Source organism: Triturus cristatus, chromosome 12 (assembly GCF_964204655.1).
Source record: "Triturus cristatus chromosome 12, aTriCri1.1, whole genome shotgun sequence".
NCBI classification, from domain to species: domain Eukaryota; kingdom Metazoa; phylum Chordata; class Amphibia; order Caudata; family Salamandridae; genus Triturus; species Triturus cristatus.
This window is the reverse complement of record NC_140595.1, coordinates 588,221,526-588,245,095: the sequence shown is the minus strand read 5'-3', so window position 1 is coordinate 588,245,095 and position 23,570 is coordinate 588,221,526. Positions and strand designations below refer to the sequence as shown.

At 54.3% G+C, this 23,570-nt stretch overlaps 1 protein-coding gene across 1 annotated transcript in view; it reads left to right on the top strand.

Moving 5' to 3' along the window:
- PMFBP1 (polyamine modulated factor 1 binding protein 1) overlaps positions 1 to 23,570 on the top strand; it is a 2,019,859-nt gene that overhangs the window by 1,819,598 nt on the left and 176,691 nt on the right. The window contains exon 40 of the mRNA XM_085636957.1: positions 3,383 to 3,445. Within this exon, the coding sequence (XP_085493083.1) occupies positions 3,383 to 3,445 (63 nt within the window). The remainder of the gene's footprint in view (positions 1 to 3,382; positions 3,446 to 23,570) is intronic.

Below are 23,570 nucleotides of genomic sequence, written 5' to 3'. Positions count from 1 at the left end.
GAACGTCAGTGAGTGCTTCATTGAACTGCAGTGGAGGCTCCGAAGAGCTTACTGGCAGTTGAAGCACCTCAGTGAGGAGGTTAGTCCTCACAGCCGCTGCAGGGAGCTCCAGGTGAAGGGCTTCAGCAGCCCTGCACGGCACCACAGAATAGGTTGCACCCTCCTCCATAGCCACGGAGGGAGGAGAGATGAAGCCAGTGTCAGGTGAAGTATCGAGACCACTGACATCCCCCAGCTCTTCTGCCCAGTCCTGATTAAACTGGCACTGCTGTGTCAGAGGGTCGTCAGACCGCTCCCAGTCGTCCCCGTCATCTGACTCCTGCGGCATTGGGACCGAATTTGATGACGGCGCCGGGGCCGAAGCCGCCGGCTCGCTAGGCCTCCCAAGCGGTCCCGCGGGGCCCGAAGGTGTGCCGACAGGCCGCAACGGCAGAGCGAGAGTCCTCATGGCCACGAGGAAGTCTCGAACCTCGTCCGGAGTCACGTTAGGCCCAGGGACTGGAGGATATGGGGCCGGATGTGACTCCTGCGGCTCCGACGGAGCCGCGTGGGTGGTGCCACCCGAACCCTCAGCCGAGTCGCACGACTGGCGAGGGCAGTCAGAAGAGCTATGTTGCCTCTTCGACTTCTTCTAACTGTGCCTCGACTTACCTGAATGCGAGGACTTCGAACCCGACGAGCGGTGATGACTTCGGCTCCACGACCGGTCCCTCGACCTCCTCCTCGACCGGGACCTCGAGCGGCGTGGAGCCGACTGTCGGAGTTCGAGGAGCTTGTGGGACCGCTCCCACCTAGCCTTCGAGGTCAAGGCCCGGCAGTCGGGGCACGACTGGGCATCATGGTCTGCCCCAAGGCAGTAGAGACACTGATGGTGGTGATCCGTAACCGACATCAGTCGGTTACAGGCGTCGCACGGCTTGAAGCCGGGCATCCCTACCGGCACCAGGAGTCGAGGTCGACTCGAAAGATGAACCAAAAAAGTCCAAAAAGTTTAGTCAAAAAGTGACTAAAGGGTATGCTCTTCCCGGATCTGCGCTTACTGGCGCAGAAAAAAGAAGAACTGACGTCAACGCGACGACGGACGCGGAGCCGCAGACGACGCCTAGCGATGCGCAAGGGTATTGCTGACGAAAAATCTTTCCGGATCCAGCCGGACACCTGGGAATATTCTAAGGTAAGGAATCTTAACGTGTTTCTTTCAGATAAAGTGTGCAGTCTTGGTGCCACGCCCTTACATTGAGGTAGGTCATACTGGGTTTCATCTGAACTGTGGTGGGCTTACGGAATGCCGTGCAGGGAATGTGCTTTTCTAAAGCAGATTGACTGTGAGCTAATTTGTGTGAGTTATGTTATTGACATTTGTATAACACACACCAGTAAGATGTCTCACAGTGGTGCCGATTGCCTAGGTGCCTATCCTATTATTCTAATGTGTGCATCACACCACACACTGGCTTCTGTGATCCTACATTTAGGCTGTTATTGTGCATGTACAATGTGTGGTGTGGATAACTCAGTGTGTAAATTAATATGTAACAGTTAGCAGCAGCCCTGATGGCTAGCTTAATGAGATTCTGAAAATCATGGGGATGAACGTGTCTGATATTGGTGTGGTTAGTAAAGACTGCAGTAGTAGGCCACACATGGAGCATGTTTATCTCAATGTAAATTCTTACAACTATTTGCTGCATACAATTGTAATTTTGTAGTCATTCTCATGGCAGTGCAAAAATACGTAACACTCTTTAATATGACCACAAACTTTTAAGTCACGTGGTACAGAATTGTACCAAATTGCGCTCACTCAGTGTGGGCTTTAGTGAGTGTGAGTTTGTAAAGTTTGAATTCAGTGTTAGTCTGTATTTCCATCGAGTTGGTCCAGGTAGCCGTTACATCAATTGAAGCTAATGTTGCCGCTCATCCCAGAGGAAAGCACTATAGAGTGAGGGAGGAGTGCAACGTGGGGGCTGTCGAAGACTGGGGGTGATGTGGAGCCGGTGTTAATGCCCTCGTGCACTCGCACTAGGTGACGGCATAATGTCATCTAGTGAGAAGGCCTCTGTACTAATGACTGGTGAGATTGAGAAGCGGGGCAGGGCGGGAGGGTTATCTTGTTACCACGCAAATGATGATGTAGCACAATGTAGAATAGGTGAGAGGCGTGCAGTTCCAGTGTCAAGCCAGGGGTGTGCAGGGTAAGAGTGGTGCCACAATACGCAGCACGAGGGCGATTCCAAAACTTCATTTAGGGCCATAGCAAAGGCAATACACGAATACAGGCATGCGTTATAAAGCCTATGAACAAACCTTCAGGCAACCTAGGTCAGCCTCGCCTGCTCAACTCCGGTTAGAATTTTCTCTTACAAAACAGTCAATTGCCAGGCCGGCGACATTTGTAAAGCTCTGTCATAAACTGCGTGCAACGGCCGATAACACTTTGGCAAATGTAGTCTGGTGCGAGATTAATTTACAACGGGGAAACGGCTCCCACAAGAATCATCTTGATAATAGTATCAGGTTAATGGAGTTGGGCGACCTTTGGAACTAGTGGTGGTTCCCTATCCCATCTTGCTAAGGTTAATTCACCTAATCTGGCACTGTTGTTTTGCACATTTGCACTTTAATAAAGCACAGTCTTGTATATATGTACCTTTATATGTACCTTATTTGGCTGAAAACGATTGTTCACTTATCATAGACCCTACACCCACTCCTTGAACTTGCACACAAGCACTTTACCACCTATAGCAGTGTATTTAGGAGAACGAAAATTGGCAGTCCTGCAAATTTTCACTTTACTCCAACTAAGGATATTGTCGGTGCTTGATCAGTCATCCCGAGATATTTATCATCTGTATTTGGCATTTTTATCTGTATAGATAGGAAGGGTTGAAAGAAAATGTAAAAATCCATTAATACGATGTTCAATGGCTGAAGTAGATATATGATGACCTTTTATTCCTAATTTTTAATTGCTTTTTTACCATATGATTGTGCTGTGTCTATGGTTTTAATTGACTAATAAACAATAAACTGTGAGGCATGTGTTACCTTGTATTTATACCAGATGAAGGGCATTGTGCGGTGGGGAGTGGCACCGTGTGCACTCTTGGGAATAGTGCAGAGGAGGAGAGTTGTGCCTCCCACGGAGGACTCAGTCCAAGGGATATTTACTGGTGTGTGAACAAGGTATCGGTGCACGAATTTCAGAGTGAGTTTACAGCCCACCGCAGTGCAAATGAGTGCAGGCTTCTTGGTATGTGCCTTAGTAGGGCAGCCACTCCATGCCCATAGCGATCAATAGGCGCAGCTGGCACGATCTCTGCCTGTAAGTCATACTTGCTGCTTTGTTTACTTTCTAACATTATTTTTCTGTTAACAGAGAGATGCTTTTCAGAATGAACTCAACATACTAAGGCAAAAGCACACAGCTGTCTGCGGAGAGGTACGTGTCATACGACAGACTATTCTAGGGCATAAGCCTACTCTGAAGTTAGAACTGTCTTTTCATAGACCCCTTCTCCTCCCAGATTGTTTTTATGTAATCGTATGTGACTGCCTCTCTTGGAGTGCGGCTGCTGCTCTACTGCTATTTTAGCTACATTTGTGGTACACTTTAAATAAACCAGTATGTGAAAATGAGAGCCCCTCTTTCTTGGGTAAGACCTTCCCTCTCCAGAACCATTCTTTGCATCAAAATCTATGTACTTAGGTCCTTCCTGTAATTCTTTTGTAAGATTTTTGTCCCCACCTCCAACCTCTCTATTAGAGCTATACAGACAATTGACTACAGATTAATGCACCCCATACAGTGACCTCACCCTGGAAAGTCCCCAGCCATGCTAATGCAGGGTGCACTTTTAGATTAGTTTACAGCACCAAATGTGCCTGTCTGTGCTAAGCCAGGCCATTTGCAGGGTCGGACTGGCCTATATGGTAGTCTTGCAGTGCCCGATGGGCTGTTCTGACAGTCCAGTGTGTGGGACGGTTTTTAGGTTGAGCCTGGGCAGTGCATAGGTTGCTCTGCAAGCCATGCTGTATTCGAGCATGGCCTTGAAGGCCCGCCCACTCACTGCCCATATTTTTCATTGGCTTGTGTCATTTTCCTTTGTAAATGCTGGATTCTGATTCGTTAAAAGGCTTATCTGAAAGAAACACATAGTGGTAGATCCCTTACCTTAGAATTACCCCCAGGCGTCAGACTGGATCCGGAAAGTTTTCGTCAGCAGTACCCCTGCGCGTCAATAGGTGGTGTCGTGAGGCTCCTCGTCCGTCGTTGGCGTCATTGTCGCCGAGATGCAGTCGCAGGCGCCACTTAGACGCCACCCACGCGCTCTGACGTTTTCCACGCCAGCAAGCGCAGATCCGGGAAGAGCAGGTACCCACAGTCATTTTTTGACAGACTTTTTTAGGCTTTTTGTCATTGAGTCTTCGACTCCTGGTGCAGTTTGGATGCCCGGTTTTAAGTCCTGCGAGGACTGTCACCGCATGATGTCGGTGACAGATCCGCACCGAGTGTGTCTTTTCTGCCTGGGGTGCGACCACGACCCCAAGTCGTGCCCTGACTGCCAAGCCATGGCGCCGAAGTCTTTGCGGGAGAGGTCCCGAAAGCTGCTGGAGGCCCGGCAGTTGGCTCCGTGCCGTTCGAGGTCCCGGTCCCATGGGAGGTCGAGGGACCGTGCGCGGAGTCATCATCATCGATCTTCGGGATCCAAGTCTTCGCACTCGGGGTCAGGTAAGGTGAAGCACAAGAAGTCGAAGAAACGTCATCGTTCTCTGACTTCCCCACACTGGTCGCGTGACACGGCTGAGGGTGGTGCCTCCCCCGCGGCTCCGGCGGAGCCTGTGATGCCGCCGCCGACCTACCCGCCCTTTCTGGGTCCGCCGGCGACTCCGGCCCAGATACAGGAGTTCCTGTCGGGCATGGCTCGCCTCTTTAGGCCGCCGGGTCCCGCTGGTGCGCCTTCGGGCCCCGCGGTCCCGACTGGGGGTCCTCGCGTTTCATCGCCGGCGGCTCCGGCCCCTACATCACTGCCGGCTCTGGCCCCAGCGCCGCAGGACCTCCATGGTTCCAGGCCTGGATCCCGGTCGACGCCGGTTCACCTCATAACACCTCCACGACGTCGACCATACCGGCACCACTTCCGAGGTCGCCCGCTCCTCGGGACGACGTCAACCCCGGTTTCAGCCCCGAAGGGGACGGGCGTCGGGCCGGCGTCGATCGATTGCCATTCTCGACGTTGCTCGGGGATTTCTATCTCCATGTCCCCGCTCCTAATTTTAGGCCTGTAGAACGGCCTGAGAAGGAAGGGGAGGACTGGGAGGGGTCTAAGGATCCTCTCGCAGCTGATTGCAAGTATGAACAGGACTGGGCAGAGGAGTTGGGGGAAGCCAGTGGCCTGGATACCTCACCAGACCTTGGCGTGCTGTCTCCTCCTACCGTGGTTACCGAGGAGGGCGCTAGTTATGCTGTGGTGTTGCGTAGGGCTGCTGAGGCTCTACACCTCGTGCTCCCTACTGTGGGCATCTGAAAGAGACACGTTAGTGATAGATTCCTTTCCTTAGCATATCCCCAGGCGTCAGACTGGATCCGGAAAGTTTTCGTCAGCAGTACCCCTGGGCGTTGGTAGGCATCGTTGTGCAGCTCCGCGTACGTCGCTGGCATCATATTCGCCGAGATGATGTCATGGGAGCTACTTAGACGCGCCCACACGGGCTGACGTCAGTTCTTTCTTTTTCCGCACCAGCAAGCGCAGATCCGAGAGAGAGCGGTACTCCTAGTTAATATTTTAACTTTATTTCTAAGACTTGTTTCTCGTGCTTGTCGAGAACTCGACTTCTGGTGCAGTGGAGATGCCCAGGTTTAAGTCCTGTAGGGACTGCCGTCGGAATATGTCGGTGGCGGACCCGCATGACGTGTGTATCTTCTGCTTGGGGCACGCCCATGACCCCGAGACGTGCCCCGATTGCGGGAGCGTTCCTGAAAGTTGTTGGAGGCCTGGCTATCGGTTCCTCGACGCTCGAGGTCCCGCTCCCGCGGGAGGTCGCGGGCCGACACCACCGTTTGTCGGAATCTGGGACAGGTAAGTCAAAGCGCCATAAAAAGTCGAAAAAGCGACGTCGTTCTTCGTCTTCCCCTCACCGGTTGTGGGACACGGTGGAGGGGACGGGTGGTGACTCCGGAAGAAATATAGGTATTCCTGTCGGCCATGGGGTGTTTATTTGGCCCTTTGGGCCCCTCCGGCGCACGTTCAGGCCCCGTGGACCCGTTGGGTGGTTCTTCTCCCGTGCCGCCGCCTTTGGCCCTAGCTACACAGGCAAGATACCCTGCGGCGCCGTTGGCTCCGGTGTCGGGGCCGACGCCGAACACGACGCCGTTGCCTACGGGGACGGACTACGTAGAGCCTGGATTGGTCTATTATCCTCAGATTCCTATTCCAGGTGGGGAGATTATTCCCTTTCCCCAGGCCCCTCGTCCTTACCAGCCTCTTAAACAGCCGGTGGACGAAGGTGAGTACTGGGGGGGGTGTCTGAGGACCCTCACGCAGCTCAATGTGAGGATGAACCGGAGTGGGAGGGTGATATGGAAGATCCAGGCGATCTGGATTCCTCTCTGCACCCTGGTACACTGCCCCCTTCTTCCGTAGCTACGGAGGAGGTTGGGACTTTTTCTGTGGTGTTACGTAGGGCGGCGGAGGCTCTTAACCTCGAGTTCCCTTCCGTGCCTATCAGGACCAATCTCGTGACTGAGGTGCTGCAGCCGGCGACCTCTTGGGCGGAGCCGCTACTGCCCTTTAATGACGTGCTTACAGACATTCTGTTAAGCACCTGGACCAAGCCTAAGACAGGGGTTCCTGTGGATAGGAGTGTGGCACGACGCCATCGCCCGGCCCCGGGCTACCCCAGTTTTCTCAGGCAACACCTGAGAGTCTGGTTGTCCAGGCCTCTGCCTCTCTGAGCACATTCCCTTCCACACCTCCAGACAAAGAATCTCAAAAACTTGAACAGTTTGGGAAAAAGATTTTCACCTCTGCCAGTTCCGGGTTGTGAGCGGTGAATACAGCATGCCTGTTGGGCCGCTATTCCCACTCTGTGTGGACACTGTAGCACAGGTACTGCCTCAGTGTCCAGTGGAAGCTCGAGCGGTGCTCTCCTAAGCCATTACCAAGGGGAGAGATGTGCTCTCCCAAGCCATTACCAAGGGGAGAGATGCTGCAAAATTCACTATCCGTTGTGGCCTTGACACAGCCGACTCCCCCAGCAGAGCAATTTCCACAACAGTGGCGCTACGCCGTTACGCCTGGCTCAGGATTTCCTAGTCTGGTGTTTCAGGCCCACCAAATGCCAGTGGGTGGCAGGATTTGCCTTCACCTCCCCCACTGGCGCACCATCACTTCGGACAGGTGGGTTCTGCAGATAGTCCGAAGGGGCTACTCCCTCCCTTTCGAGACTACTCCTCCAGCCATGCTGCCTCAGTACCACCGCATTTCGGGGGATCACTTGGCGCTTCCCCAGCAGGAAGTTGCGGCCCTCTTGGCCAAGGGGGCCATTGAGCACGTTCCGACGCCAGAAGTAGGTCGTGGTTGTTACTCCCACTACTTCCTGGTTCCAAAGAAGGACAAAGGCCTGCGTCCTATCGTAGACCTCCGGAACGTCAATCGCTTCCTCTGGAAGGAGAAGTTCAAGATGCTCATGCTTGCTCAGGTCTTGTCTGCCCTAGACCCGCAAAACTGGATGGTAGCGTTAGACTTGCAGGATGCTTATTTTCATATCCCCATCCTGCTGGCCCACCGGTGTTACCTGCGGTTCACGGTAGGCCACGAGCACTTTCAGTTCACTGTGCTCCCTTTCGGCCTTACCAGCGCCCCTCGGGTGTTCACGAACGTGATGGCAGTGGTCGCAGCTCATCTGCGCAGATCAGGGGTCTCAGTCTTCCCCTATCTGGACGACTGGTTGTTGAAGGCGGGTTCGCCCCAGACAGTCATCTCCCACCTCCAGACTACGGCCAACATCCTGCATTCGCTGGGGTTCTCCATCAACGTGCCGAAGTCGCACCTGATTCCCTCTCAGAAGCTCCTCTTTATCGGAGCGGTTCTGGACACGGCGCGGTTCGGGTCTATCCTCCCTAACAGCGAGTCCGGGATATTCGGGCTCTGATTCCAATCTGCCAGCCCTTGTCCCAGGTTTCAGTCAGAGTGACTCTGAGGCTGCTGGGCCTCATGGCTTCCTGTATCCTGCTGATCAATCATGCCAGATGGCATATGCGGGCTCTACAGTGGGACCTGAAGTTCCAGTGGGGGCAGCATCAGGGGAACCTGTCCGATCACTTCCAGATCTCGGAGGGCACTGCACGACAGTTGCAGTGGTGGCTCACGAACTGGCATTGGGTCGACAGCATATCCCTCTCCCTTCCCCAACCGGAGTTTACAGTGGTGACGGATACGTCCCTCCTGGGATGGGGCGGCCACATGGGAGAGACAGAGATCAGAGGCCTCTGGTCTCCGGTGGAGTCCAAGCTCCATATAAACCTTCTGGAGCTTCGGGCGATCCGGCTTGCACTGAAGGCATTCCTTCCCTCTGTCAAGGGGAGAGTAGTGCAGGTGTTCACAGACAACACCACCGCCATGTGGTACTGCAACAAGCAAGGCGGGGTGGGGTCGTGGACCCTCCGTCTGGAGGCTCTGCATCTCTGGACATGGCTGGAACATGTGGGCATATCCCTGGTGGTTCAACACCTGGCAGGTTCTCTGAACGCCAGGGCGGACGAACTCAGCCGCAGGTGCATGATGGATCACGAATGGCGTCTTCACTCGGAGGTGTGCAAGGTCTCTTTCAGCAGTGGGGTTAGCCTTGGTTAGATCTATTCGCCACCGAAGAAAACGCACAATGACATCAGCTTTGCGTGTTGGAATTTCCGAGGCAGCACTCGCTCGGCGACGCTTTTCGACGCGAGTGGAGTTGCTGTCTGTTGTACGCCTTTCCGCCTATACCACTTCTGCCCAGAGTGCTGAAGAAGATCTGGCGCGACCGGACGCAAGTCATCCTTGTGGCGCCGGACTGGGCTCGAAGAGTAATGTATCCCGAGCTACTCAGTATGATCATCGATCCTCCGATCAGACTGCCTCTTCCGGAGGATCTCCTGTCGCAGCACAGGGGACGGTCCTCCACCCAAACCTGTCCAGTCTCCACCTCTTTGTGTGGAGATTGAGCGGCGGCAGCTGATTCCTTTCGACTTGCCTCCTGAAGTTGGTGATGTCATTCTGGCAGCCAGGCGACCCTCCACTGAAGTGGTATACGCCTGCAGATGGAACAAGTTTGTGGGATGGTGCACAGCAAAGGCTGTGGATCCCCTTTCTGCCCCTCTTTCAGAAGTTCTTTTGTTCCTTCTTTCTTTGGCCCAGCAGGGCTCGCTCTGGACACTATCAAGGGCTACCTTTCTGCTATTTTGGCCTTTTTCAGGCTCCCTGATCAGCCCTCTCTTTTCAAGTCCTCTGTTGTAAATAGATTTCTCAAAGGCATTTCACAGCTTTTTCCTCCTATTCCTTTCGTGATGCCTCAGTGAGACTTGAACCTGGTTCTTACATACTTAATGTGCGCTCCCTTTGAGCCCCTTCACAACTGTCCTCTTCGTCTCTTGACCTTGAAGACTGCTTCCCTGGTGGCCATCACTTCCGCTAGGCGAGTGAGTGAGCTCCAGGCTCCTTCTTGTAAGCCTCCTTTCCTATCAGTCCATCCGGAGCAGGTTGTGCTCAGGCCCCGTCCTTCCTTTTTGCCAAAAGTTGTTGCGGCCTTTCACATTGGGCAGTCTATTACCTTGCCCACCTTCTTTCCACCTCTGCATCCTTCCAGGGAGGAAGAGAGGCTCCACTGTCTGGACCCAAAACGTGCGCTCTCATTTTATCTAAACCGCACACACCCGGTCCGGGTGGATGACCAGCTGTTTGTTGGCTACGTTGGCACCAAGAAAGGTTGGTCGGTACACAAGAGGACTATCTCCTGCTGGGTCGTCTTGTGGCAGGCTAAAAAGGAACCTCCGGTAGGACTGCATGCTCATTCCACCAGAGCTAATGCAGCCACTACTGCATTGGGACGTGGTGTCCCACTGCAAGACATCTGTCAGGCAGCCACGTGGGCCTCACTGCACACTTTTACTAAGCATTATTGCCTGGACAGCCAAGTCTGGAGAGACAGCTTCTTTGGCCGTTCTGTTCTCTGCGACTTTCTGGTGTGATCTTGGTTCGCAGACCCACCACTAGGGTTGGTATTGCTGGGGTATCTATTCTAAGGTAAGGAATCTATCACTATGTGTTTCTTTCAGATGAACAAGTTACTTACCTTCGGTAATGATGTAGGAAGGTGGATATCTGACTATGGTTACCCCCAACTTTTTGCCTAGTGTCTAGCTGGTTTTTCGACTTAGTTGGCCTGAGATCCTGCCATTCAGGGTCTCAGGCTGTCTGCTCTCTCTTTAAAATGGACTCCATGTACCCTAGGTACATTCCCAATTGGTAAGGATCACCTTATTGGACCCTGTACAGTGTACCCTAGGTACCCAGGGCATAGGTGTACCCTAGGCCTCCCAGGGGCTGCAGCATGTATTATGCCACCCCTGGTCTGGCCTCCCAATCAGACACAACTGGCTGATCACTCAGCTGGGGCAAGGTCGTGTAATCACCCCTTGCTTAGATATAGTATGCCTATATCTACCCTTATATATAGACACATGGGTACCTATCACTCACTCCTATGGCAGGCCTTAACAATCCTGGAGGCAGAGTGCTTGGTAACATGTGAGATGGTGCTCTAGCATGAGCTGAGCCTGTCTGCAGCTTTCGGAACCATGTCCTTATAGCTGTTCTATGATATAGCCTACCATATACTCTTAAAGTGCCTTATAATCTTAAACGGTTATGGTAACTATGGTTTGGCTTTATCGAAACATGTCGTGTAAGGTGTCTAACACTGTGGAATAATACCCCCATACCATTTCTGGGCATGAGGATATTATTCCCCCCTTCTAGAGGGAAAGACATGTTAAAATCATACTTCACTGTTAGCCTCTGACCAAAGCCTCAGCATCACAAAATGGATGCTGCTGCCACAGACACAAGTCTGACCTCCTGCTGCTGGGAGTGATCCCAGCCAGGGAGGCCTGGACAATAGGTTTCCTGCTTGGGGAGGTGCTAGCACCTCCCCAGACAGCCTTTAGTGTATTGGGGCAGGGTGGGCTGAAAGGAATGAGACATGCCTGGGGCACACAAGGTGTTCCTTGCATAGTCCAGTTCAAACCGGCGCTGGGGCACTCCAGCCCCAGCTCTGGCGCGAAACTGGACAAAGGGAAGTGGGTGTAACCATCCCCTCCCAGGTCCCACCCATAAGGCGTGACCTAGCAGGTATCCCAGCCCCCCAGATTAGTATAAGAGTGGGAGTTGGGCCTCAAGACTTTAGATTATCCTGAACCTGCAAACTTGAACAGAAACTCTGGACCTTCGACATTCGACGAAAGAAGAAGACTGAAGAATCTCCCTTGTGGCCAAGGAGTGGCTACCCTGTGCAAACAGGCACCATCAAGAGACTACCCTTTGCTTTGCCCACGTTCTACGAGGAACCGACTGCAGAGCCCGACCAGAGCCTTGACTTCCAGACTTCTCCGACCCTGATCCACATCCACAGCAGAGCTGAGATCCGTGGAGGCGACGAGCGACGTGGGACCGGCTACCTTGGAAAAGTGGCTAGTAACTTCAAGCGCAGCTTCTGAGGCACCCTCGAAGTTGTGCACCGGGGATTGAGAAGCCCCAACCCCAAGCATCATCTGCACCGAAGATCAGCCCCCCACACTCCACGAGTCCTGCGTGGGGCCCTTCTGCATTTTCCTGCTTGCCGCGTCTGTCCGGTTGCTTGCCCGCTGGCTAGTGGCCTTTGTGACGACGCACCCTGAAATCTTCTGCGCTGGTTTGGCTCCTCCAGACTGGCTCCCGCTTCTCTGCAAAGAAGAACCACCCCAGACCTTCCTGGTCTGCACCAGAAGCAAGTCCTCCGTTCTTCGTGGGTTCCGCTTGCCAAGGCTTGGTGAGTCCTAGTCCAACTTCGACACCGCCGACAGCAAGAGCCTTCGTGGGACAGCTCGCCTCCTGGTCGTCCTCGACGCTTCCTGGTCCTCCTGGCTGCAGCGACAAGCTTCACCTTCACCTGCAATCTTCACGACATCGCCTGGTTCCTTCCTGGTTCCACGTGGTCACTGGCTAGTGACCTTGACTCTGTCCCTTCTGCTTGCAGGTCTCCTCCCTTCTTGATCCCAGCCTTGGGATCCACCGGACACTCTTCACTGACTGCCTGTCAGCATCTTTCTTCAGGCATCCATAGGAGTCGACGACGAAAACCGACGCAACTTCACCCCTATGCACCCGCAGCCTGTGGGCTAGGTAACTTGGGTACTCCGGTGCTCATCAGGATAGTGACTATCCTAGTGTCTAGTTTTCCAGTCCCGACTTCCTAGCTACTCCGAAAGTGTCTTAAATCTATCGTTTTCTAAACTGTACTATTGCTAGTAACTTTTACGCATTACGCGTGAGTGTTTCCACTCTGCACACGAATCCCGTGGGCCTCCCACTTCCTAACTAAAGCTAGTGTAGGGTAGTCCCAGCGATTCCCTAGGCCTAGGCCTATTCTATTTCCGTGACAGTGGTCCTTATACCACTTACTTAGTATATGGTTTGCGTGGCCCCTAGGGCCTAACTGTATTACTTACCTGTGTGACTTAATGTATGCTTAAATAAGACTGTGTTGTACTTACCTCTAATCTCATAAAGAGTGCTGAGGGTTTGACTAGAATAAATACACTTTATTTTATATATATATCTGTTGTGGTGTCCTTTCATTTGGTATTCAAGGGATTATATATGGTATCACAGCTGGCTTCACATGCCATTCAGAGTTTAGCCTAAGACTGCTCTTGTCCATGCTACCACTAGGATAGCTGGTCTATAAGGTTGACTTTACAACCAATCACCATAAGGGTATTTGGACTGATATAAGGTGTACACTAGAACTAGTGACATCATACATCAGGCCAACTTCTCACAAATGATATATCTGTAAGAAAGAGTAGTGATAGATTCCTTACCGCCCCACCCATCCTCCTCGTTATGCCAACTGATTTCTAGGGTTAAGGTCATCCCTTTCAGGGCCCTAGTTTCAATGCACCAGTGGTCAGTTTCTTGCATGGCTCTGCGTTACTGGCACGGAAAGTCGTGTACAGAACTGACATCAGCGCGCGTGGGCGGCGTCTAAGTAGCACCTGCGACGTCATCTCGGCGACCACGACGCCAACGACGGACGCGGAGCCGCACAACGCCACCTACCGACGCGCAGGGGTACTGCTGACGAAAACTTTCCAGATCCAGTCTGACAGCTGGGGGTAATTCTAAGGTAAGGAATCTATCACTGTAGGGGAGTAGGGTCTGCTATCCTATGGTCACCCCAAATTTTTGCTTTTGCTTCACTGGTTTTATGACTTAGTGTGGCTGTGGGCCTGCTAATCAGACCCACAGCCCTGCTGCTCTCTCCCTAAATTAATGCCAATGCACACTAGGTGCATTACCAATTGGAACTGGTTCACCTTATTGGACCCTGTAACAGTGTACCCCAGGTACCCAGGGCATAGGTGTATCCAAGGCCTACCAGGGGCTGCAGCATGTATTATGCCACCCCTGGCCTGGCCTCACTATTTGACACAACTGGCTGATCACTCAGCTGGGGCAAGGTTGTGTAATCACTCCTTGCTTAGGTGTAGTATTCCTATACCTAACTTACATATAGACACATGTGTACCTATCAGCCACTCCTATGGCACGCCTTAACAATCCTGGAGGCAGAGTGCTTGGTTTCATGTCAGATGGTGCTCTGGCATGAGCTGAGCCTGTCTGCAGCTTTCGGAACAACGTCCTTTAGCTGTTTCATGCTATTGCCATACCATATACTCTTAAGTGCATTATGTACCTCGCGGTCAAATGCTAACTTTGGTTTGGCTTTATCAAAACATGTCGAGTAAGGTGTCATACGATTTGGAATACTACCCCCTCGCCAGTTCTGGCGACGGGGGTAGCATTCCACCCTTCTAGAGGGACACAACATGTACCTAACCTGAAACCCGGGTAAAGTTAGACAGAGCCTCAGCATCACAAAATGGATGCTGCCACCACAGACACAAGTCTGCCCTCCTGCTGCTGGGAGTCCTTCCAGCTTGGGAGGTGTGGACAAAGGGTTTCCTGTCAGGGGAGGTGCTTGCACCACCCCAGACAGAATTTTGTGTAGTGGGTTAGGGAGGGCTGAATAGATTGAGACATGCCTGGGGCACACAAGGTGTCCCTGTGCATATGCTAGTTCAAACCGGAGCTGGGGCTCTCCAGCCCCAGTCCTGGCGCGAAACTAGACAAAGGAGAGGGGGTGTAACCACCCCCCTTCCTGGTCCCACCCAGAGGAGGGACCTAGCAGGTAATCCGGCCCCTAGATTTGGAATAAGAGTAGGAGCTGTGTCCCAAGACTTCAGATCATCCTGAAACTCGACTTAAACAAGAAGAACTACTGTACTTCGACGTTCTGCTGCACAGAAGACTGAAGAGAATCTCCCTTGTGGCCAAGGAGTGACCACCCTGTGAATACAGGCACCATCCAGCAACTCAACGACTGCTTTGCCGCCGCCTCCCGCCGGAGACCGAGCCCAGAGCCCGACAAGGCCCAGACTCCCAGACATCTCTGAGCCAGATCCACAGTCCCTGCAAAGAAGAGACCCGTGGAGGCACCGAGAGACGTGGGACCGGCCATCTTGGAGCGTCCACGACAAGCTGACTGCGCAGCACCCGAGGTATCCTCAACGCTGTGCTTTGGGCCCTGAGAAGCCCCAACACCGAGCAGCATTTGCACCAAAGATCAGCCCTCCAGCATCCACGAGATCTGCGTGGGGCCCTTTTGCTTTTTGCCACTCGATGCGTCATCCCGGTTATTGGCCCGTTGGCTAGTGGCCATCTTGGCGACGAAATTCACAAACAACACCGCTGGTCTGGTTGCTCCAGACTGGCCCTTGCTCCTGTGAAAAGGAGCAGCCCCTCTGACCTTGCTGGTTAGAGCACCAAGCTTTCATCGATTCCTGTGTGGCTTGCATTAGCCAAGGCCTGTTTGCTCCGATCAAGAAGCCGACACAGCCATCAGCTAGAGCCTTCGTGGGACAGCTCGTGAGTGACTCCTGGTCGTCGTCGATCCCTTCACTTCCACGTGGCTGCGGAGACAAGCTTCCTTTCTTCACCTGTTGGCACCCGACATCACCTGGTTCCTTCCTGGTTCCACGCCGGTCACTGGCTAGTGACTTTGAACACTGTCCCCTCTGCTTACAGGTCGTCTACTCTTCAGATCCACCCTTGGATCCACCCGAACTCTTCCTACCTGGCCGCCTGCAGCATCTTCATCCTCAGGCTCCATAGACCTGCACGACGAAACCCGATGCACTTTGACCCCTATGCACCCGCTTCCTGTGGGTGAGGTAACGCTGGCATTCTGGTGCTCCTGGGTAGAGAAACATCTCTAGTTTCTAGATTTCAATTTGTTAGGTTCTGGTCCATCCGGAAGACTCCTTTTCCTTTAACTTTGTGACATTTACGCACCCATTGAAATCAATAGGTGCACACGTGTAACTTTTCACACTGCACACGCATCCTGTGGGCCTCCTGGTCACTAACTACAGTTAGCTCCTTGTCGTCCCAGCGATTCCCAAGGCCCTAGGCCTTCCTTCCTTTCTATTTGTGGTTCTTATACCACTATTTTAGTATATGGTTTAGCTGGCCACCTGGCCCATCCATAATTGTGCAACTTTTGTATATTTAAACACTGCCTTGTTTTAACGAAAGTGCTTCTGTGCTCATAAAGAGTATAGGGGATACTTTTAAGTAAATAAATACATATATATTTTGAATATATATCTGTGTGGTGTCCTTTCATTTGGTATTCAAGGAGGTTACATAAGGTAAAACAGCTGGCTTCACATGCCCTCAAGAGTTTAGCCTGCAGACTTCACTGTCCACGCTACCACTAGGATAGCTGGTCTATCAAGGTTGACTTCAACCACCACCATAAGGGTTGTTTGGCATGGTACAAGGTGATCACTAGAATTAGTGAGCAGCAAATACCAGGCCAACTTCTCACAATCACTACTAATGTTTCTTACAGATATAGCGTTACCGAAGGTAAGTAACTTGTTTGTTAGTCCCTGCTTAGTACTGCCTTGTCTTTATTTGTAGCCTCCCATGCAGACTGGCCCTTTTACTTCTGTTGTTACACGTTATGTCTTATTTAGTCTGTAAGCACTATTTTCTTTAAGGATGCTCTCCTACCGCAGGCACGACATGCTTTTCCTGCAGCATTCAATGCGCCATGCGTGCTTTCACTTTCCAAGCAGCCCGGGACAATGGCGGCCACTTCTTTGAAACAAAATAAGTCTCGCATTTATAAGAGTTTGAGCTACTTCCATTGTAAATGACAATGCATTTTGTTTATGTGTTAATTATCAAAACGGATAAATAAAAGACATTGTCATTTACACTGGCAATAACTTAAACTCTCGCAAATGCGAGACCTATTGCATTGCAAATGCGTGTTTAGCAGTTGTATGCCAGTTTTATGGCTAGGTGGGCCACTTTTTACTGTTGATTACCCTGACAGTACCACTTTAAGTACCAGCTTCATTAATGGGGCCACTTTTATTTTGGTGCCCAAGCCAGTTTTTTATCCCAGTCCAACCCTGGACATTGGTGCTTGGTCAGTAGAGTAGGAGTCACAGGTTGCTCTGCTTGCCACCAGGGGCTGCCTGCATTTGATGAGAAGCACTGAGTGCTTAGTGACTGATCTCAGGCAGTGGTTGGCAATAGCCTGCGGATGCCCAGCCTTCTTGTGCACGTCAGATGTCAGCGACGGACCCTCACACTATTTGCATGTGGTGCTTGGGCGAGCACCATGACTCTACAGACTGTGAAGTCCTGGCGGGAGCGCCGGATGAAGTTACTGTCGGCCCGCATGTCCAGACCGTTGTTGTCACAGCGTCCGTCTCCTACCTCGGACGGGTCCAGGGGCCGCCGTTTCCAGCTGCGGCATCGTCCTTCGCCGAGGCCCCATAGGCGTCGTTCGCCCGCAGGTAAGTCTTGCAGTTTGCTGCTGAGGCCTTGTCCTCCTTCGGCAGAGGGTGCCGGTCCCTCCCGGGATGTGTGCCCTCGTCTGTCGCCACCCTATCTGCTGTTTTCCGGCGTTGGGGCGACGAGTGCCCAGATGCAAGCCTACGCTACGGCTCTGCAGGCTTCCTTGAGCCCTCCTCCTCCTCTTCCTGCGATGTCCATAGATTCCTCGCCGTGCGCGGGGCCTTCTGCGGACTCGCCGGCCGCTTCGCCCCCAGCGCCGACTCGTTCGGCTTCAGGTGTTGGAGGTGTGGTGCCGTCGAGGTGCGGCCCTTACGGGTTCCCCTCCTCGGCCCATGGCGTCGCGGCCTCTGGGCAGGCGGCTGTCTTCCCGGAGGCCGAGCCGACGCCTCTCCGGCGTCAACGGCTTTCCTCCCAGGCACGGGTGGCGCCATGGGTGGAGGCCAGGACGCTTCCCCGGGCCCCTCTCGGCCCTAGGCGCAGGCAGCTGCCTCGTCGGGGGTCATGCCGGTGCCTTTTCGGCGCCGTTCATTGGCCGCTTTGGCTCCGACCCCGCCCCCCTCTCCGATGCGGCATGTGGTGGTGAAGGTCAACCCGGCGCCGCTGCTGGGCACTTCGGCGCCGGTCGAGGACTCATTGGTGCCTGTGGTGGACTCCCCGGCGCCGTTCCGACGTCGGATCTTCGACTCTTCTCCGGATGTCACTTACTCTCCGGAGTGTTGTCATCTCCTCGTCTACTCTTCGCCGGAGACTGGGCGCCGCGTCGTGGCCTTTTCTCTGGCGGAGTCCAGGGCGGGTTTTATGCCGTCTCCACGTCCACAGCCCCCGGACCCACTCTTCCGTTCCCTGCAGTTGTCTGCCCCTCAGGCTTCTCCACTCTCTCCAGAGACCCCTCAAGTTCCCCACTCGTCCGTGGGTTTCCCATCCCTCAGGGGCTGAACTTTTCTCCCGCCAGCGGGGGACGGGCATCTTAGTTTGCACCCTTTGCCCACGGAAGAGTTGCTTTCCCCCCCACGACACCCTTCGAAGGCGAGTGTGGCCTTTAGCTGAAAGAAACACGTTAGTTAGATTCCTCACCTTAGAATATCCCCAGGCGTCAGGCTGGATCCGTAATGATTTTTCGTCAGCAATACCCTTGCATGTCGCTAGGCGTCGTCTGTGGCTCCGCGTCCGTCGTCAGCGTCATGATCGCCGGAATGACGTCGTCGGAGTACTTAGACGCCGCCCTCACGCGCAGACGTCAGTTCTTCTTTTTTCCGTGCCAGTAAGCGCCGATCCGGGAAGAGCATACCCTTTTAGTCACTTTTGAATAAACTTTTTGAACTCTTTTGGTTCTATTTCCAGTCGACCTCGACTCTGGTGCCGGTAGGGATGCCTGGATTCAAACCTTGTGACGCCTGTCACCGACTGATGTCGGTCACGGATCACCACCACCGGTGTCTCTTTTGCCTTGGGGCCGACTACGATGCCGAGTCGTGCCTCGACTGCCGTGCATTGACCTCGAAGGCTAGGCGGGAGCGGTCCCGCAAGCTGCTTGAGATCCGGAGGTCGGCTCCGCGCCGCTCAAGGTCCCGGTTGAGGGACCGGTCGTGGAGCCGCAGCCATCACCTCTCGTCGGGGTCGAAGTCTTCTCACTCCAGTAAGTCGAAGCACAGCAAGAAGTCGAAGAGGTGACATCGCTCTTCTGACTCCCCTAGCCGGTCGCGCAACTTGGCTGAGGGTTCGGTGGCACCACCCGCGCGGATCCGTCAGAGCCGCAGGCGTCCCGTCCGACCCCATACCCTCCGTTCCCTGGGTCTGACGCGACTCCGGCGGAGATCAGAGACTTCCACGTGGCCATGAGGAGCCTGGCTCCGCCGTCGGCGCCTGCCAGCACGCCTTCAGACCCTGCGGGCTCGACTGGGAGGTCTAGCGAGCCGGCGGCTCCGGCCCCGGCGCCATCGCCGACTCCGGTCTCGACGCCGCAGGCCCCCGCGGGATCCAGGCCTGGATCCCGGTCGAGGCTGGTTGACCTTACGACCCCTCCGCCGGCACCGACCCCTCCGGTGCCGCCCCCGGCGCCGCCTTCGGATGACGCCGTTCCCCGGTTTAGTCCCGGTCCGGATGACAGATTAATCTACCGCCCGGTGCCGACCCTTCCACCTGTATACCAGGAGTCGGATGACGGAGACGACTGGGAGGAGTCTGAGGACCCTCTGGCACAGCAGTGCCAGTTATCTCAGGACTGGGCAGACGAACTGGGGGATGCCAGTGGTTTTGATACCTCCCCTGACACTGGCTTCATCTCTCCTCCATCCGTGGCTACGGAGGAGGGTGCTACGTATTCTGTGGTGCTGCACAAGGCGGCCAAAGCCCTCGGGCTGGAGCTGCCTGCTGTGGCCGTGAGGGCTAATCTCCTCACTGAAGAGCTTCAACCGCCGGCAAGCTCCTCAGAGCCTCTGCTGCATTTCAATGAAGCACTGACCGACGTTCTGATGGGCACCTGGTCCAAGCCCTCCACAGTTCCTCCTGTGAACCGGAACGTGGCCCGGCGCCACCGGCCTGCACCGTGCGACCCCAGTTTTCTGTCGGTGCACCCCACGCCCGAGAGCCTGGTTATCCAGGCCTCTACCTCCTAGACCTCCTTCCTGTCCGCTCCCCCAGATCGGGAATCCAAAAGGTTGGAACAGTTTGGGAAGAAACTGTTCTCCCTTAGTTTGGGGTTGCGGTCTATCAACACCGCGTGCCTTTTGGACCGTTACTCCCACTCCCTGTGGGATACGGTGGAGGACGTGCTGCCCCACTGTCCGGAGGAGGCCCGGACACGGCTCGCCCAGGCTCTTGCCGAGGGGTGGGATGCGGCACAGTATTCGATCCCATGTGGACTGGACACAACGGACTCGCTAGGCTGGGCAATTGCGACCACGGTGGCGATTCGTCGCCATGCCTGGCTGAGGACCACGAATTTCTCCGGGGATGTCCAGAGCACCCTCATGGACATGCCCTTCGATGGCCGTCGCCTTTTTGGCGACCAAGCGAAGAGTGCGCTGGAGCGCTTTAAGGACTCCAGGGCTACGGCCAAGTCCTTGGGCCTCTCGGCCCGCGCCCGCAAACTTCCACATTTCGCCCCTTTCGTGGCCAAGGAAGGGGTGCCCCCTCATGTCCTTCTAACCGCAGACCCAGTCTCAACGCGGTCACGGACGTGGATTCCGCCGAGGCGGAGAAGGGGGGACAAAGAGCCGGTCCGTCCACATCTACCCCAGCAGCATCCGACTCAAAGCCCTCCTAGTCCGAGCTTTCAGGCCCATTCCAGGCCGGTGGGAGGCAGAGTTCGCCATCACCTGCTCCACTGGCGTACCATCTCATCGGACAGGTGGGTGCTGCAAATCGTCCGAAGGGGCTACTCCCTCCCCTTTGAGGCGACCCCTCCAGCCATGCCACCGCAGTACCACCGCATGTCGGGGGATCACTTGAAACTTCTGCGGGAGGAAGGTACGGCCCTCTTGGCCAAGGGGTCCATCGAGCACGTTCCTGGCCCAGGAGTAGGTTGGGGTTGTTACTCCCACTACTTTCTGGCTCCCAAGAAGGGCAAAGGAGGCCTACGCCCTATGTTGGACCTCAGGAGCCTCAACGCCTTCCTCCGGAAGGAGAATTTCAAGATGCTGACATTAGCTCAGGTTCTGGCTGCCCTAGACCCTGGAGACTGGATGATAGCGTTGGATTTGCAGGACGCTTATTTCCACATCCTTGTCCTGCCGGCCCACCGGCGTTACCTGCGGTTCACGGTAGGCCATGAGCACTTTCAGTTTACCGTGCTCCCCTTCGGCCTCACCAGTGCCCCTCAGGTGTTCACGAAAGTGATGGCGGTGGTCGCAGCTCATCTGCGCAGATCAGGGGTTCCAGTCTTCTCCTATCTTGACGACTGGTTGTTGAAGGCGGGCTCGACCCAGGCAGTCGTCTCCCACCTCCAGACTACGGCGGATCTCCTGCATTTGCTGGGGTTTTCCATCAATGTGCCGAAGTCGCATCTGAGTCCCTCCCAGAAACTCCTCTTCATCGGAGCGGTTCTGGACTTGGCGCAGTTCAGGGTCTATCTCCGGAACAGCGGGTTCGGGATATTCAGGCTCTGATTCCGATCTTTCAGCCTCTATCCCGGGTTTCGGTCAGGTTGGTGCTGCGGCTTCTGGGCCTGATGGCCTCCTGCATCCTGCTGGTACATCACGCTCGGGGGCGGATGCGGGCTCTGCAGTGGGACCTGAAGTTTCAGTGGGCCCATCATCGGGGCAACCTGTCCGACCATGTCTTGATCTCGGAGGGCACTGCCAGACAGTTTCCGTGGTGGCTCACGGACCGCAATTGGGTCAGTGGCAGATCCCTCTCCCTACCCCAACCGGAGTACGTAGTGGTGACGGATGCGTCCCTCCTGGGATGGGGGGGCCACATGGGAGAGGCGGAGATCAGAGGCCTCTGGTCTCCGGCGGAGTCCCGGCTCTATATCAACCTATTGGAGATGCGGGCGATCCGACTTGCACTGAAGCCATTCCTCCCTTCTGTTGGGGGGAGTGTAGTGCAGGTGTTCACGGACAATACCACCACCATGTGGTATTGCAACAAACAGGGCGGGATGGGGTCGTGGACCCTTTGCTGGAACATCAGGGCATCACCCTGGTAGTTCAACACCTGGTGAGCTCTCTGAACACCAGAGCGGACGAACTCAGCCGCCGGTGCATGATGGATCACGAATGGCGTCTGAACTCGGACGTGGCGCAAGGCCTCTTTCGGCAGTGGGGAGAGCCTTGGTTAGATCTATTCGCCACCGAAGAGAACGCGCAATGTCAGCAGTTCTGCGCGTTGGAATTTCCAAGGCGGCACTCGCTCGGAGGCGCTTTTCGTCGCGAGTGGAGCTGCAGCCTGTTTTACGCCTTTCCGCCTATACCACTTCTGCCCAGAGTGCTGAATAAGATCAGGCGCGACCAGGCCCAAGTCATCCTTGTGGCTCCGGATTGGGCACAAAGATACTGGTATCCCGAGCTACTCGGTCTAACGATCAATCCCCCGATTCGACTGCCTCTTCAGGAGGACCTTCTGTCACAGCAGCAGGGGACAGTCCTCCACCCGAACCTGTCCAGCCTCCACCTCCATGCGTAGAGATTGAGCGGCAGCAGTTGATGCCATTTGACTTGCCTCTTGAAGTCTGTAATGTTATTCTGGCAGCCAGCCGTCCCTCACAAAATCGGTATACGCCTGCAGGTGGAATAAATTTGTGGCATGGTGCACAGCAAAGGCTGTGGATCCCCTTTCCGCCCCTCTTTCTGAGGTTCTCCTCTTTCTTCTTTCCCTGGCCCAGCAGGGCTCTTCTCTGGGCACCCTCAAGGGATATCTTTCAGCTATTTCAGCCTTCTTACGGCTTCCTGATCAGCCTTCTCTTTTTAAATCCCCTGTTGTTTCTCGATTCTTTAAGGGCATTACTCACATGTTTCCTCCTGTCCCCTTCGTAATGCCTCAGTGGGATTTGAATCTAGTCTTGACCTATCTGATGTGCGCTCCCTTTGAGCCACTTAATAATTGTCCCCTTCATCTTCTGACTCTTAAGACTGCTTTCCTGGTTGCCATCACCTCTGCTAGAAGGGTAAGTGAGCTCCAGGCTCTCTCTTCTAAGCCTCCTTTCCTTTCTGTCCATCCGGACAAAGTTGTTCTTAGGACTCGTCCTTCCTTTCTCCCTAAGGTGGTAACTGCCTTCCACATCGGCCAGTCTGTTACTCTCCCCACCTTCTTTCCTCCTCCACATCCCTCGAAAGAGGAAGAGAGGCTCCACCGTCTGGACCCAAAACGGGCGCTGTCCTTCTATCTGGACCGCACCAAACAGTTCCGGGTGGACGACCAACTCTTGGTTGGCTACGTGGGCGCTAAGAAGGGGCGGGCGGTGCACAAGCGAACCATCTCTCGGTGGGTCTTTTTGTATATCAAGGCCTGTTTTTGTTTAGCTATAAAGGAACCTCCTGTAGGGCTGAGGGCCCATTCCACGCGGGCCACAGCGGCGACCACTGCCCTGGGCCGGGGAGTCCCCTTGCAGGACATTTGTCAGGCAGCAACGTGGGCCTTGCTGCACACGTTTGCCAAACATTATTGCCTGGACAGCCAAGTCCGGAGAGACGGCTTCTTTGGCCGTTCTGTTCTCCAGGACTTTCTGGTGTGATCTTGGTTCGCAGACCCACCGCCTGGGTTGGTATTGCTGGGGTATCTATTCTAAGGTGAGGAATCTAACGAACGTGTTTCTTTCAGATGAACAAGTTACTTACCTTTGGTAACGATATATCTGTAAGAAACATTAGTTAGTTAGATTCCTCACCACCCCACCTATCCTCCCCGTTCTGCGAACAGATATCTAGGGTTGAGGCCATCCCTTTCAGGGCC